Source organism: Ictidomys tridecemlineatus, chromosome 2, assembly GCF_052094955.1.
Source record: "Ictidomys tridecemlineatus isolate mIctTri1 chromosome 2, mIctTri1.hap1, whole genome shotgun sequence".
Lineage (NCBI taxonomy): Eukaryota > Metazoa > Chordata > Mammalia > Rodentia > Sciuridae > Ictidomys > Ictidomys tridecemlineatus.
The window spans coordinates 151,079,021-151,095,081 of NC_135478.1; the positions used below are offsets into that span (position 1 = coordinate 151,079,021).

General features: G+C 44.5%; 1 protein-coding gene and 1 pseudogene across 2 annotated transcripts; both read right to left on the reverse strand.

Annotated features, from left to right (window-relative positions):
* Positions 1-2,776: 2,776 nt before the first annotated feature.
* LOC101970796 (HUWE1-associated protein modifying stress responses pseudogene) lies at positions 2,777-3,579 on the reverse strand (annotated as a pseudogene).
* A 4,968-nt stretch (positions 3,580-8,547) lies between these two features.
* Positions 8,548-16,000, reverse strand: LOC101973486 (tubulin beta chain). 2 transcript variants are annotated; one of them, XM_005319111.4, is made up of 4 exons: positions 11,869-16,000; positions 11,041-11,149; positions 10,606-10,716; positions 8,548-9,927 (listed from the first exon to the last, which is right to left on the reverse strand). In XM_005319111.4, exons 1-4 carry the CDS (start codon positions 11,923-11,925, stop codon positions 8,861-8,863), a joined length of 1,344 nt encoding a protein of 447 aa, XP_005319168.1. In that variant the 5' UTR covers positions 11,926-16,000; the 3' UTR covers positions 8,548-8,860. The 2 variants fall into 2 exon arrangements, with proteins under 2 accessions (XP_005319168.1, XP_040147699.1); XM_040291765.2 differs by lacking the exon at positions 10,606-10,716.
* Between the last annotated feature and the right edge of the window lie 61 nt (positions 16,001-16,061).

Sequence of the window (16,061 nt, forward strand, 5' to 3'; positions counted from 1 at the left end):
GAAGTCTACATTTCTAAGATAAGAGAAGTTACCAACTGGCTGGCAGGGGGAGGGAAGAAGGGGAGAAGAAGCTCTCCCCTTCTCAAGTGTTGTCCTTGAAGGGTTAACTTGCCCAAAACAGTGAAAGAAAAGCTGCTTTTATGGGAACTTCTGCAGACTGTGAACTTCTGAGCCCCTCCCCTTACATGCTAGGTATAAAATTCTGAAACTACCTGAACTAGTGGTTCACAGGATTGAAAAAAATTGAAACTACCTCAACTAGTGGTTCAGGAAACAGTTTTCTTTGGCTATAGCCAAAGAAAACTGTTTCCTGCTGTCTTTGGTGCCTTGCCTTGCCTGTCCCTACAACAAAATGGAGCCTTGGTTGGTGGCTAGAGTTGGTATTTGGGGATGCTGAGTGACATTTATGGCAATGGAAGCTAGGAGCAATACCAGGGAACTTAGATGGATCCAGGTTTGTGTGCAGACTCCATCATTATCTGTGTGTGTCTCTGGGCACTGCATATGGTGTTCTATACCTCTTTCCTTATGAAATGAGATGATGATACTAGTATCTCCAACTATTCTGGAGTGGTGAGTGTGTGTGTGTGTGTGTGTGTGTGTGTGTGTGTGTGTGTGTCTGCGTGCGCGCACTACTTTACAAATTTATTGTAGGGAAAAATTACTTTTCTACACACACTTTTATGTTTCTGCTTTGTAAAACCCAGACAACTTCAACAGAGGTCAGAATTATAAACAGTCCCTTCTACAACCTTATCAAGACTAGAAATTCCCAAAGTTCAAAAAGTAGGAAAACAGGTTGTGAGGAAGTGTAAGGAGAGCAGGAGCTGAGCAGCTAGCTATTCAAGGGGGGCTAAGCTCATCCTGTTTGCCATGCACTCGAATGCATTTAGACTCTATAGCAAGAGGGGCTTATTTTTTCTTGAAACTATCTTCTAGAGGATACTAGTATAATACCGAAAAGCATACCTTAGTATAGAATGAGTCATCAATCCACTTAATGAGAATCAGAATGCCTAGTGGAGACAACTACATCACATATCATCATACAATAAAATTAATCTAAACAAACTATGCACACGTTGTTGTTTTTCCAAACTGAAGGGGAAAGATGTGAAATGAACTCAGTGTGAACAGACCAATCTACTTTTTGCCTGAACTCCAAATATTCTCTTCTACCACATGCGAATAAGTCATTCAGGGCCACTCCAGGTGAACTTGGCAGAAATAACCACACCGAGATAGAGAAAATACCATTTTCTTGGGATTCCTCAGTGATGGCTCCTCTGCTCCAGCTCCCACTGGGAGGTAGACAAAAGAGGAGGAGGACATTCTAAAGTCCCTTTTATTGTGGGGAAGACACTTGAGTAATTTCCACCCCAATAAGCTCGGTCAGCTTTCAAGGGGTTAAGTCTAGCTTCCTGATATCCTGATATCTTGTCAGCAGATTGACTGACATCTTGGAAGGCCACACCAATCTTAGGTGCTGTGTGGGGATCATAGGCAGAGCAAGTGAAAAGGACACATATGTGCACAGCCCAAACAGATAGGCAACATCAGTCCAGTCCACTCATGCACTCATGCTCATAGTTCACATATAGTCCATGGCTGGCCCAAGACAGATCTCAACAGACTAACTATTGTAATAAGTATATAGTCTCAAGACTACATCCATACAACATGGGTTTTCCTGCAATAAGTGGTTTTTATTTTAACTTGCCATAAACAAACTTGCAATCAGGAAAAGTCAAAAGCTAAACACTTTTTCTGACTCTTTGTTCTGATTAAGAGCATAGAAAAGAATCAAGTTTTGTCAAAGAGAGTCTCTGCAGGATTTAACTTCCAGTGCTATAGAAGCACTTTCTACATTTCCCATTCTTTTTGTGTGCAGGTTAACTTTGTTTTAGAAACAAAGTTTCTATGGCCCAGAAATGTTACCTTTTAACAGGACTCATTATCTAACTCACTAGCTACCTCTACCTGCTTAGTCTCTGTTTGTGATCCAGGTTTTCATCTTGATTTCAACCAAGTCTTCTTATTTTGTTGCTGGGTTTTAGCATCAATTTTGACATACGATAGTACAGGTGCTAAGTCTACAATTCTATACAGAAGTCTGCATTAAAGAGCAGAGAGCAACAGACTTATCACTGACAGCATTGCCCTGGCTTCTCCAAGAACACTAAGCTCCTTAACTGAGAATGTCTTTTGATGACACATCTGGCTGGGGAGGTGGTAATGGACCTGTCCACTAGCTGCATCTCTGGTGATCCTGACTATAAAGCAAGGAGGACCTGAGGGACAACAGGCAGAAGGAACATCGATGACTCTTCCATCTACCCTCTCACTTGGCTCATCAACTCTCATTCTGGACAGCACACTAGATAATGAAGGGTGTCAAAGGCAGTTCCCAGTTCCCGTAAGAACTAACCCAACAATTACCTGCTGTACTTAATTGTCATGGAACAGGCTCTCCAAGCAACTATAACCATAACAGAGTTCTAAGACATAAGAACTTCCCTTGACTCAAGAGTGTAAGAAAACATGTACAACACGAAAGTGAAAAGCAACAAACTCTACTCAGTGTTGAAAAAAAAATTGTTATTGTAACCCCAGTAAGCTCAAACTTTATAAAAATATTTTTAGGATAGGCTATCTAACAGTCAAAAATTGCAGTTAAGTTCTTACATTATATTTCAATATTCTTACATTTTATTTCAACATTTCTAGAACAAGTGTTGACTCTAATAGGAAAAAAAAAATCTATCTGGATCTAAACCTAAACGTGAAAATGGGTCCACAGGCACACTCTTCTCCAATTTTCTACAGAAATATGCTGAGCTCCTGCCTCCAGGAAGGGTTACAAATCAGTCTCTCCAGATGAGAAGTTTCCTTTGAAGTAACTCGGAATGGGGACACTCCAGTCAGTCTTGGGGAGCTCTAGAGTTTGTTGTTGGAGGTAACTTTCCACCCTGGAAGCTGATGAAATCTGGTTCTTCTGCGTTTTTGATCCCAAGCCAGCGCACCCTCATTGCCTCACTGATAGCAATCTGAACTCCAAAATCAAAACTTCGCTGATGGGTCTCCACGCTTTTTTGGTAGAGGTTGGTGTCAGCGGTAGTTGCGTTTTGAAAGGGAACACACAGAAAGTGCTGGCTGCTGACACACGGGGTCTTTGTAGAGCTGGGCCACTGCGGTGGCTGAGTCCTGGAAGAGGTGCCACAGCTGGTGCAGCTGGTGCTGGGGCTTCGCGGAGGCCGCCGCCTCCTGCAGCTCAGGGGACAGTTGCTGGTCCTGCTCTGCCTGGGCCTGGCACTGCCGCTCCCACCTGGGGAGCCAACGCTCGGGCCCGTGCTCCTGAATCTCCTCCTCGCCCTCCTCCTTCAGCTCCTCCATCCTCCGCGGTTTCCCGCATTCTCGCCGCTGCCGTGACCTCCCTCAGGCGAGGTCCCCGGCGAGAGCCTCTTCTAGAGTGGCCAGGTGGCTGAGCCCCGCAGCCTTCGGCGCCTCCTAGAGGCGGCCCAGGCTTCCTGCCCCGGGACGGTCGGCGGCCCAGCCCCGCGGCCCCCGCTCAAACGGGAAGAGACCCGCCCCCGGGCATCCTGGCGGGGCGGGGGGGGGGGGGGGGGGGGGCGCCTGTGTCCGCTGCACCTGCCTACTGCTCCTTGCTCCCGGCCTTGGTGCTGCCCACCGAACCCTAAATCGGACTGCGCCGCCAAGCCCACCCGAAGACTCATTTGTGAGGCTTTAATGAGGAGGCATTGGTACATTGAAGAGAAAAAAGAGCACAACACACGCATTTTTTTTTTCCGATGGAACGCTGATGTGGGTGCAGGTGACAGGGGCCTCAGGAGACATTAATGAATTGTTGGCATGGCATCAGGGCCAGGTTGCTCTCTCTACCAGCTTTCAGAACCATTATTAGCAGAGGTACTGGAGTCTGTTAGAGTTTTTCAGGGAACCAGAACCAGTAAGGGGTGTGTGTATGAGGAAAGAGAGGGACAGATTAGGAGGAATTGGCTCATGCAGTTAGGAAAGTTGACAGATCCCAATTTTTACAGCGTGAGTCATCGACCTGGAGATCCTGCAGAGCCAATTGGGTGGGTGGCTGTAGTCTGAGATCAAAGGGCAGAGAACCAGAAGAGGCAATTCTATAGTGGATCCTGGAGCTGGCAAGCTCAAAACCTAATAAGAGCCTATGTTTTGCCAAGTTCCAAGGCTGACAAAAGTGGATAGGTTAAAGGCCATCAGGCAGAAGGAATTCTCTCTTATTCAGCCTTGTTATTCCATTCTGGCCTTCAACAGATTGGACAAGGCCCACTCACATTAGGGAAGGAAATCTCTATGGATTAAAATGCTGTCATCACCCCCAAACACATTCAGACACAGAAAGTATTGGATCCAATATTTGGGCACTATGAGGTCCATTCAAATGGACACAAAGTTAACCATCACAGCAGGGAAGGGCTGATGGGAGCATGTTCCTTTCCACAGGGGACTGGGACTTTGGTGGGTTTACTGGAGGATGTGTTGCCAGACTGGCAATGAGGGGTGTTACTGGACTAGACCTTGTCTATTTTCTGGGTTTCAGAAGGGTGGTAATGGCCTCTCCTGCAGCTTCTTTGGCTCTTCAAGTCTGGCCACCAGTGCTAAGATGGACCTTGCCTGTTAGGGCAGGCCAATGTGAGCTGTACACTAGTTGGAGTGACATGAATGGACCTAGGAAAAGAAACCTTGACCTTTCTCACTTATGTGAAGAATAGGAAAGCCAGGTTACTTGGAGGTAGACATTGAGGGAAGGATGACTCTTGGAGCTTCCACTTCTAGTCCTCTTCCTGCCTGGGGGGCAGTGAGTTTGCCCTGCCCATTCCTAATGCCCTGGTGACTTTTCCCTCTGCTGGCTCTCCTACTGTTCCAAGGAGCTACTTTAATTGCCTTCTCTGAAAAGAAAGCAGTCAGCACAAGACTTTGCTCAGGATGAACTTCAAACAGAATTATGCAGTGCTAACTAAGGCAAGTCTTTGGTAAAGACTCCAAAAGAGTGGAGTCTAACCCTTTCTAGGCAAATCTTATTCACATTTTGCAAATTTTTCTTAGGGGAAAAATCTACCAATTGGAGGTTTTTGTCTCAGTCAACAAGGGTAAATCAATTCTGCTCCCGAGTCAGAGCAGTTCTTCAGTATGCTATAAGCAAGCAGAACCTTCATAAAGACTTTCATAAGTTAGAATATATAATCAAAGAGCTGATCATCATAAGGACTTTTCTAAGGTGCAATAGCAGAGGTGACACTCAAGTGCTATGTGCCTACAGATACACCATGCTGTGCACCTTCCATGCATCCTCTCATTTTGTCCTGGAATAAAACCATGGGAAAGAAACTATGATTGCCCCCATTTTGCAGATGAAGGACAATGGCTTAGGGAGATGATAGAACCTGCCAGGATAGATCATTCTGGTGAGACCAGCCATAGAACACATACATTTAACCCATTGATGGCACTTCAGGTTTACTTGTAGCTGCTATGGAAAGAAAGCTTTCACTTCAGTCTGAAGGCTCCTCCAGCCAGAGTCCTAGGATTCCAGCACATTGGAGAAGGCTTTGTCCTCCACACACCAGGTGAAAGCAACAATCCAGGGTGCCCAGCAGAAGCAGTCCACTCAAGCTGCCTCACTTTTATTTCTAATGCTTTAGTCATGACTGCATTTGAGAAAAGGAACTTCTCCTTGAGATGTCCACCCCCATCCCCAAATGCTTGGTTGTGTAAAGCTTGGGCATGTCCTCTACCAGCTTTAGCAGCTGGAAGGAGCTTGCAGCTCACCCATCACCACCTTTTAAAGCTTTCTAAAATGGGATAAATGGGTTTTCTTTCTTTCTTTTTTTTTTTTTTTGCATTATAATTCTTATTACACATATACAGCACAATTTTTCATATCTCTGGTTCTATATAAAGTATGTTGACACCAATTCGTGTCTTCATACATGTACTTTGGATAATGATGTCCACCATATTCTACCATCCTTGCTAAGTCTCTGCTCCCTCCCTTCCCCTCCCACCCCTCTGCCCTATCTAGAGTTCGTCTATTCCTCCCATGCTCCATCTCCCTACCCCATTATGAATCAGCCTCCTTATATCAGAGAAAACATTTGTTTTTTGGGGATTGGCTAACTTCACTTAGCATTATCGTCTCCAGTACCATCCATTTACCTGCAAATGCCATGATTTTATTCTCTTTTATTGCTGAGTAAAATTCCATTGTGTATATATGCCACATTTTTTTTATCCATTCATCTACTGAAGGGTACAAAGGTGCGAAAAACATACATTGGAGGAAAGATAGCCTCTTCAACAAATGTTGCTGGAATAACTGGAAATCCATATGCAGCAAAATGAAATTAAACCCCTATCTCTCACCATGCACAATTCTCAATTCAAAGTGGATCAAGGACCTAAGAATTAAACCAGAGAGTCTGCATCTAATAGAGGAAAAAGTAGGCCCTAATCTTCATCATTTGGGATTAGGCCCCAATTTCCTTAATAGGATTCCTATAGTGCAAGAATTAAAACCAAGAATCAATAAATGGGATATATTCAAACTAAAAGGTTTCTTCCCAGCAAAAGGCGATCTGTGAGGTGAACAGAGAGCCTACATCTTGTGAGCAAATTTTTACCCCTCACACAGATAGAGCACTAATCTCTAGAGTATATAAAGAACTCAAAAAGCTAAGCACAAAAAAAAACAACAAATAACCCAATCAATAAATGGGCCAAGGACCTAAACAGACACTTCTCAGAAGATATACAATCAATCAACAAATACGTGAAAAATGTTCAACATATCTAGCAACTAGAGAAATGCAAATCAAAACCACTCTAAGATATCATCTCACTCCAGTCAAAATGGCAGCTATTAAGAATACAAACAATAATAAGTGTTGGAGAGGATGTGGGAGAAAAGATACACTCATACATTGCTGGTGGGACTGCAAATTGGTGCAGCCAATATAGAAAGCAGTATGGAGATTCCTTGGGAAACTTGACCACCATTTGACCCACCTATCCCTCTCCTTGCTCTACACTCAAATGAATTAAAAACAGCATACTACAGGGACACAACCACATCAATGTTAATAGCAGTACAATTCACAATAGCTAAACTGTAAAACAGGTCCTCCCCCCCCCCATGAAAATCAGAGTGTTTTGGGTTAGCAGTTTTGCATGGTCTTGGAAGGAAAAACTGACAGTTACAAGACCTCCCTCTGGGCAAGTGCTAGGCAAGTGCTCCTCCTACTTTCCCAGCCTAGCTGGCTTCTTTTTTCTTTTAAAGTATCCACCAAGCAGGGATCCATGGTGCACTCCTGTCATTCCAGTGGCTCAGGAGGCCAAGATAGGAGGACCACAAGTTCAAAGCTAGCCTCAGTGATGGTGAGGCACTTAACAACTCAGTGAAACCCTGTCTCTAAATAGAATACAAAATAGGGCTGGGATTGTGGCTCAGTGGTCAAGTGCCCCTGAGTTCAATCCCCAGTACCAAAAACAAAACAAAAAAAACACCAAAAGAAGTATCCACCAAATCACTTCACCTGCTTTCAGTTTTCCATATTGTTCCCTAGTGTAGTTCCAAATACAGTGTGTGCCACTGTTAATTGATCCCTCTTCCACCAACCTATGAAGTGATCAGAACCTCTAGCAGGCTTCACCCTCATGTAAGGTAGCAGTATAAACTTTCCATGAATATAAAAATGTCTCCCTAGGAGCAAGTTGTGGGGAAAAACATGGCAGTTAGATTTTCTTGAAATGTTGGGGAGAGAAAGGGTTTTCCAAGATGTGTCATTATAGTTGGTTTTTTTTAAAGATATTTTTAAAATTATCTTTTGTTGTAGATGGACACAATACCTTTACTTACTTATATGATGTTAGGCAAGTGCTCTACCACTTAGCCACAACCCCAGGCTCTAATATACCTTTTATTTAAAAAGTTTCATCTGATGCCAGAAGGCAAACAACTTACACTTGCATTCTGCATTCAACAAGTTAGCAAAACACTTCCTACAATGAAGCCACCCGTAAGGACTTTCATGTCTTACTGGTTCCTTAGCACAGGGCTGATTGTATTGCTGCCTATTCCCACCATATCCTAGAGCCTCAGAAACTCCTTTCCTTACTGCATACCTCAATTCACCTGCCTTCCCAGCTTTTTTCTCTCTCCAAATGGGATCCTAATCCATCAGAATATTAAAACTGGAGGCTGCTTTCAATAGGTAGAAAGATGTAATTTAAAAAAAAAATGTTAAATTGTTAGCTTCCATCATTCTCTTAAATTCCTGCTGTGCTTTTCAAATACATTTTAGGCAGAACTCTGTTGTGTCCCTGACTGCTCTTTTAGAACACCTCCAATTTAGAGTATACTTTTTATCTGCCAGGTAAAGCAGCACTTGATTTTCTTTGTATTCAACACATTGTTCAAAAGGATTCAGAGAAAGAGAAGTCCTTACCTAAAAGGCCTAGATTCTACAAATTCACAAAGATTCTGGAACACCATCATTCCCAGATTGCTTTTGAGAATATCTTTATTTGAAAACTTTGGGAAAGGGAAGATTAAAGAAAAAAAGAGTTTCATCTCTTTACTAAAGGAACAGGAATACTGCTCAAAAGCACTGAAGCAGAAAACCTATCCTGATGAAAAAGAAAATCCTGAAACTTTGAGAACAGCAAGAAGGAAAATTGGGAGAGTATGGAGTCCTGAATTAGGAGTACAGATATTATCAGTACAGTGCACTTGGACAGACACACCTGAGCAGCTTAGTTGACAATCATAGAGGAGCTGGTGGACAACAAGTTGACGCAGGAGGTTGAGAAGTTCCTAAGCCTCCTCGACCTCTTCCTCTTCATCCTCGTCGAACTCTTCCTGTTCCTCAGCAGTGGCATCCTGGTACTGCTGGTACTCGGCCACCAGGTCGTTCATGTTGCTCTCAGCCTCAGTGAACTCCATCTCGTCCATGCCCTCGCCTGTGTACCAGTGCAGGAAGGCCTTGCGCCGGAACATGGCAGTGAACTGCTCAGAGATGCGCTTGAAGAGCTCCTGGATGGCTGTGTTATTGCCAATGAAGGTGGCTGACATCTTGAGGCCCCGCGGTGGGATGTCGCACACGGCTGTCTTCACGTTGTGGGGGATCCAGTCCACGAAGTAGCTGCTGTTCTTGTTCTGCATGTTGAGCATCTGCTCGTCCACCTCCCTCATGGACATGCGGCCTCGGAAGATGGCAGCCACTGCCAGGTAGCGGCCATGGCGGGGGTCACACGCGGCCATCATGTTCTTGGCGTCGAACATCTGCTGGGTGAGCTCGGGCACCGTCAGGGCGCGGTACTGCATGCTGCCCCTGCTGGTCAGGGGCGCGAAGCCAGGCATGAAGAAGTGCAGGCGGGGGAAGGGCACCATGTTCACGGCCAGCTTGCGCAGGTCTGCGTTCAGCTGGCCCGGGAAGCGCAGGCACGTGGTGACCCCGCTCATGGTGGCTGATACGAGGTGGTTGAGATCACCATACGTGGGGGTGGTCAGCTTTAGGGTGCGGAAACAGATGTCATACAGGGCTTCGTTGTCGATGCAGAAGGTTTCATCCGTGTTTTCCAGGAGCTGGTGGAGAGACAGGGTGGCATTATAGGGCTCCACCACAGTGTCTGACACCTTAGGTGAAGGCACGACACTGAAAGTGTTCATGATGCGGTCTGGGTACTCCTCCCGGATCTTGCTGATGAGCAGGGTGCCCATGCCTGAGCCAGTGCCGCCCCCCAAGGAGTGGGTCAGTTGGAAGCCCTGCAGACAGTCACAGCTCTCCGCCTCCTTTCTCACCACATCCAGCATAGAGTCCACCAGCTCGGCTCCCTCTGTGTAGTGGCCCTTGGCCCAGTTATTCCCTGCACCACTCTGGCCTACCACAGGAAAGAGAATATGAGACACAAATGGACAAGGATTCTGGATGCTGTCATTTGCACTGTGGAGAAGGTGAGACTAGTCTTACAAAACCTTTTAGATATGCTTTGGTTACCTAAGACTGTCTGCAAGACTGAATGTTATCAGTGAACCTCAAAAATGCTGGCGATCATCCCAAGGTGGAAAAAAAAAAACAAGTTGAGGAAGAGAAAACGTTTGACAAAATTCAGCCGCCTCTGCAACTAGGGGAACATTGTTCAATACTCTCATGCAGTACCATGAGGCAAGAGGAAGGCACAGTGTGATCAGAGGGAAAGAGGGACTCTAGGCAGATGTCTGAATCTTGGTCACAGGCTCTGCTTTTGGCCTTCATTACTTTAATTTGATTCACTGTTTTCCCTGGTCCCATCAAGTGACCTGTAGCCTATTAAGCCTCATTAGAAGCTCTTCTTGCTCTTGAGTCTTTCCCTTCAGGGGTTGCTGTAAAGGAGGCTGACATGAAATCCTGAGCTGTCCAGAGTGACCAGAGATATTCCCCACGCCCATGCAAGGGGTTAGGCCAGGACTGGGGCCATCTGTGGACACAGTCTCACCTGGGCACAGAACACTGAGAACTGTGGAGTGTGTGGCTGGCAGGAAGAAGGTGAATCACAGTCCCATGGACCATGAGGACATACCAAACACAAAGTTGTCTGGCCTGAATATCTGGCCAAATGGTCCCGATCTCACCGAGTCTACCGTTCCTGGCTCCAGGTCCACTAGGATGGCCCGAGGAACATATTTATTGCCTGCAGGAACAAAAGCTCACTTACACTTGTGCTTGGTAAAGAAACATGGGTAGGGCCATAATTCTATGTAGTTCTCACAGAAGAATTCATTACAGAAGATTCCAACATTTGAGACAAAGGAATGAAAAAGGGAAAAGAAAAAAAAATGCTGTGCATGCTTAGTTGCGTTAAATAAAAAAGGACTATTAAGGAACTATGAAATCTGTTTTTTGAGGTTGGCATTTTATATGAACGTGCAAAAATGCATTCCTTTGTCATTTCTTTGCACCTAGGACTTTTCCACTGCCACAGTATTGGAAGAAAGTTTAATATGCATATACTCACCAGCTGCTTCATTGTAGTACACACTGATTCTGTCCAGCTGTAAGTCACCATCTCCATGATAACTGCCTGTGGGGTCAATGCCATGTTCATCACTGATGACCTCCCAAAACTGAAATGAAAAAAAAAAAATCACTCATGGCCCAGCATCCTGTCACTAGAATGGCCTTGGAATAGTGATCAGAGAGTTAAGAGTATCAGTCTAAGACCAGAGAGCTGTTCTATTTCCCAAATCAGTTGCTTCCTAGGGGCTTGGAAGTCTGCAGGGCACAAGCCATATATGGTCCCAGACTGATGGGCTGGAAGCACATTAGGAGAGAAGGGGGTGGGTGACCAAGATCCTCTTGTAGGAAACAGTGGGCACAGTGGAGCTTTCCCTCCAGGAATATCCCTAAATCCCTGCTGATGGATGGGTCCCAGGATGGGTTCTAGCAGGACCAAGGATCAAGTGGCCCCACTTCTTGCACAAACCTCAGTCAGCTTTGAAGTGTACAGATCACTGCCACTCATGTACATGTTGGCCTCTGGATCCTAACCCTGGCAAGGAATGAGTGAGGGAGGGTAGGCATGATGTTGGGAGGGCATCTGAGTGGCAGAGGAAGACAGTGGCCATCATGAGGAAAAGTGTGCCCACAAAGGATGGATGTGTCCCTAGGTAATTTAAAGGTCACTGATTCAAGGCACACCTAGCTCCATCACCATATTCATGTGCCGCCCTGGCACACCTGGTAGCGGCGCATGCCAGACCCCCCACCCCAGTCCACTCTTATCCTTGGAACCCTTTGCCCTGGCCTGTGTCACGCAGGATCCACTCCCCAGCGATGTGCCCACCTTGGCGCCAATCTGGTTGCCGCATTGGCCTGCCTGGATGAGCACGATTTCACGCATGATGCCCAAAGCTGGTGAAGGAGCTGAGGTGAAGGCCTCTTTGGAGCGAGAGGAGGCCAGAACTCTTGGTTTAGGGAAGACTGCCTCAGCCAGCAGCTCTGCTTTTCTATCCTGGGATCCCGCCCAGCCCCAGTGACGTAATGCTGGGCGGGGAAATGAGAGGTTACCTATGAAAGGGATTCAAATTGAAGGAGCAAAAATGCCTGTGTAAAGCCCCAGGTGATGCCCTCATCATGAATATGAATTCTACTTGCAATATTAAGGGTTGGTCTATATCAGAGGTGGAAGCGAAAATCAAGTCACCCGTGAGGAGTCTCTGGGCATTATCTGTGTCTTACTAAGTCCTGCTTTAGGAAGCCAGACCTGGGAGTGCTCCCAGCATATAGGCAGGTGCCTGCCTGGTGCCTCCTCTCAGGCTAGGGTTTTGGATATCCTGGACTCTGCTCCTACCCCTTTCTCCCTTGGATGAGCTTCTGGGCCTCCACTGGACAGCTTGTGCCACTCATACTATTCACATTTGTCCAGGGCATGGCCTCCACCTTCACACCACCCCTGCCTCTGATTCCACACTGTAGCATAGTGCTTACTAATAAATGTGCTTTGAATTCACTTGCCGTATGGTAAACACAGGTTCATCTGGTTCTGATAAGCACATTGTTTCTACTCCCAAACAGCAGGAAGTGTGCGAGGTGAAATTAAGATGTCCCCAAGTTTCACCTGACCCACGTGCACACATCTTTTCCCAGTTGTTCAAACAGTAATCTAGGTACTCCTGTTAAGGATTTTACAGATATAATTAAGGTTCCCAATCAGTTCCCAATTAGTTGACCTCAAATAGGGAGATTATCTGTGCCTCTTCTAATCAAATGAGCCTATTGATTGATAATTAACTTAATGACCACCAAGACATGAGTCTGAACAAGTTGATGTTCATATGTTCCAGGGGGCAAGACAGAAGTACCTTGGTTGAAGATGTTTGATTTGGCTGGGAGGATCTCAAGTTCAAAGCCAGCCTCAGCAACAAGTGCCTCAGCGAGGCACTAAGTAACTCAGCGGGTCCCTGTGTCTAAATTAAATACAAAATGCGGTTGGGGCTGGGGCTCAGTGTTTGAAAGTCCCTGAGTTCAATCCCTGATACAAAAAAAAAAAAAGTATTTGATTTTTATTACTGCCCCCCCCTCATAAAGAACCTGATAGGGCTGAGGTTGTAGCTCAGTGGTACAGCTCTTGCCTAGCACATGTGAGCAACTGGGTTTGATCCTCACCAGCACATACAAACAAATAAAATAAATGAAGACATTCTGTCCATCTACAACTGAAAAAAAAAAAAGAAAAGAAGAACCTAAGAATTGACAAACAGCAAGCTGACATCAATCATGGGAAGGAAAAATCACAGTTCCTCATCTAGTTTCCAGATCTAAGGTGGTTCAAGTTGAAAGCCCAGAATAGAAGGGAGGGGCCCCTGATCCTTTCTCACAGGGGTAGTCATTTACTATCCCTTAACAGTAACTACAGAGTGAATAAAGAGGAATGCTCAGAATTTCTAACCAAGGATCTGCACTAAAATGGATTTCAAAGGACCCAAATCACCATTGTGGTCCATTGATTTGTATTTTTTCCTTTTTGAAAGTTGGCATCTCTCTATGTTGCCCAGGCTGGACTTGAACTTCTGGGCTCTAGTGATCCTCCAGCTCAACCTCCCCTGGAACTGGCACTACAGGCACCAACATGAACAGCTTAGAGAAAGGTTTTATGGAAGCCTCGTGATAAATGGAGACCTGGCCAAAGTCTATCTCGCAATGGGTAAAGTGGGTCTGGTCTCTCACTATTTTTACAGTCACTGCTTCATATCCTTGCAAGAGCCAAGCAATCTTCCAGAGGACCCAGCAAATTTTCCTTCTGTATCATTGCCTGCAATTGTGTCATGTGTTCAAGTCTTAACCAACAATGAATGCTGGGCCGTATCTCCTAAAACAAAGATAACCTGCTCATTGAAAAAAAAAAAAAAAAGGATGGGTATGTGGAAAGTGGTTCTATGGCACTGAAAGTTAATTGCTGTAGAGACTCTCTTTTACAAAACTTGATACACTCTATAAGAACAAAGAGTCAGAGAAAGTGTTTAGGTTTTGATTTTTCCTGATTGCAATTTTGTTTATGGCAAATTAAAATAAAAACCACTTATTGCAGGAAAACCCCAGTCCTATGGATGCAGTCTGAAGACTATACACTATTTCTTCCTTATTACAATAGTTAGGCTGTTGAGAACATTTGGAATTCAGGCAAAAATGAGATTGGTCTGTTCACACTGAGCTCATTCCACATCTTTCCCCTTCGGTTTGGAAAAACAACAATGTGTACAACATTAATTTTTTAGATTAGTTTTATTGTATGATGATCTGTGATGGAGTTGTCTCCACTAGGCATTGATTCTCATTAAGTAGGTTGATGACTCATTCCAAACAAAAGTGTGCTTTTCAGTATTATATTAGTATCCTCTAGAAGATAGTTTCAAGAAAAATAAGCCCCTCCTGCTGTAGAATCTAAATGCAGCTGTGTGCATGGCAAAAAGGATGAGCTTAGCCCCCCCTTGAATAGCTGGCTGCTCAGCTCCTGCTCTCCTTACACTTCCTCACATCCTACAATTTCCTACTTTTTGAACTTTGGGAATTTCTAGTCCTGATAAGGTTGTAGAAGGGACTGTTTATAATTCCGACCTCTGTTGAAGTTGTCTGGGTTTTACAAAGTGGAAACATAAAACTGTGTGTAGAAAAGTAATTTTTCCCAACAATAAATTTGTCAAGTAGCGTGCGAGCGTGTGCACACACACACACACACACACACACACACACACAAACCTCCAGAATATTTGGAGATACTAGTTATCATCATCTCATCTCAAAAGGAAAGAGGTATAGAATGCTATGTGCAGTGCCCAGAGACACAGAGATAATGATGGAGCCCACACACAAACCTGGATCCATTTAAGTACCTTGGTATTACTCCTAGGTCCCATTGCCATAAATGTAACTCAGCATCCCAAAATACCAACTCTAGCCACAAACCAAGGCTCCATTTTGTTGTAGGGACAGACAAGGCAAGGCACCGAAGATAGCAGGAAACAGTTTTCTTTGGCTGCAGCCAGGTTCAGACGGCACAGCTTTTGCTGTAATCAATCAATCCCCTGAACCCTGAGTACAGGTAGTTTCAGAATTTTATAACCAGCATATAATGGGAGGGGCTCGGAAGTTCACAGTCTGCAGAAGTCCACATAAAAGCAGCTTTTTTTTTTCACTGTTTTGGGCAAGTTAACCCTTCAAAGACAACACCTGAGAAGGGGAGAGCTTCTTCTCCCCTTTCTTTCCTCCCCCTGCCAGCTGTTACCACTGAGCCTAACTGTTAACTTCTCTTATCTTAATAGACATCTCTGTGAAGCTCCAGCTCAAGACCAGAGGCCTTGTTTACACATTTCTGCAAACTACTATACTAGATATATGTTTGAGAAAAACTAGTAAAAGGGGTGTCCAGCACCTGGAGTGCTGATTTCTTCCAGGAAAGAGGCCAGGTAAATTAGGGCAACAGGAAAATAGGAAGTTTATCTCATTGAACTCTTTTATTGACAGTCCTAAAATCAGCCATGGTGAAGATTTCTGGAAAAACGCAGTTAAGATTTTCTGTGGAGAAAGAGGGTGCCTACAATTTCCCAAGTCTCCTTTTAGTTGACACAAACCCAAGGTGTCAACTCATACATAAGACTTTGCTCCTTGCTTCTCTCCTGTCTGGTATGACTTTCTGGCCTGGCCCCAGAACATGCAGTTGGACCTTTAATGATCTTGCCATCTACAGAATCAGCCCTCTGTGTACTTTGTGCTCTTGCTTTCTCTTTCTTTATATAGCAGAGAGTTAGTTACTAGTGTAAAAAAATCAGTGGATATCTCTAGAAAATTATTGCATAATTCTAAAGTGCAGTTTTTTTATATAAAAAATAAATAGACTTTCCAAAACTTAAAAAAAAATTAATAATTTTAACTTTCAATTTTGAATGAGAAAGTGACATGTTTGTTGACAAACATTGATAATGTCTTTAATTTGTTAAATAGGCTGGAAAAGTTAAATTATAATAGACTAAAAATATTTAC

What these genes read in the sequence shown, in the direction of transcription:
- LOC101973486 (XM_005319111.4), bottom strand. Translation starts at nt 11,925, where the DNA reads ATGCGTGAAATCGTGCTCATCCAGGCAGGCCAATGCGGCAACCAGATT. An exon ending in GCAACCAGATTGGCGCCAAG is followed by an intron (nt 11,150 to 11,868) that starts GTGGGCACATCG and finishes TTTTCATTTCAG; the next exon opens with TTTTGGGAGGTCATCAGTGA. An exon ending in GCCAGACAACTTTGTGTTTG is followed by an intron (nt 9,928 to 10,605) that starts GTATGTCCTCAT and finishes TTCCTGTGGTAG; the next exon opens with GCCAGAGTGGTGCAGGGAAT.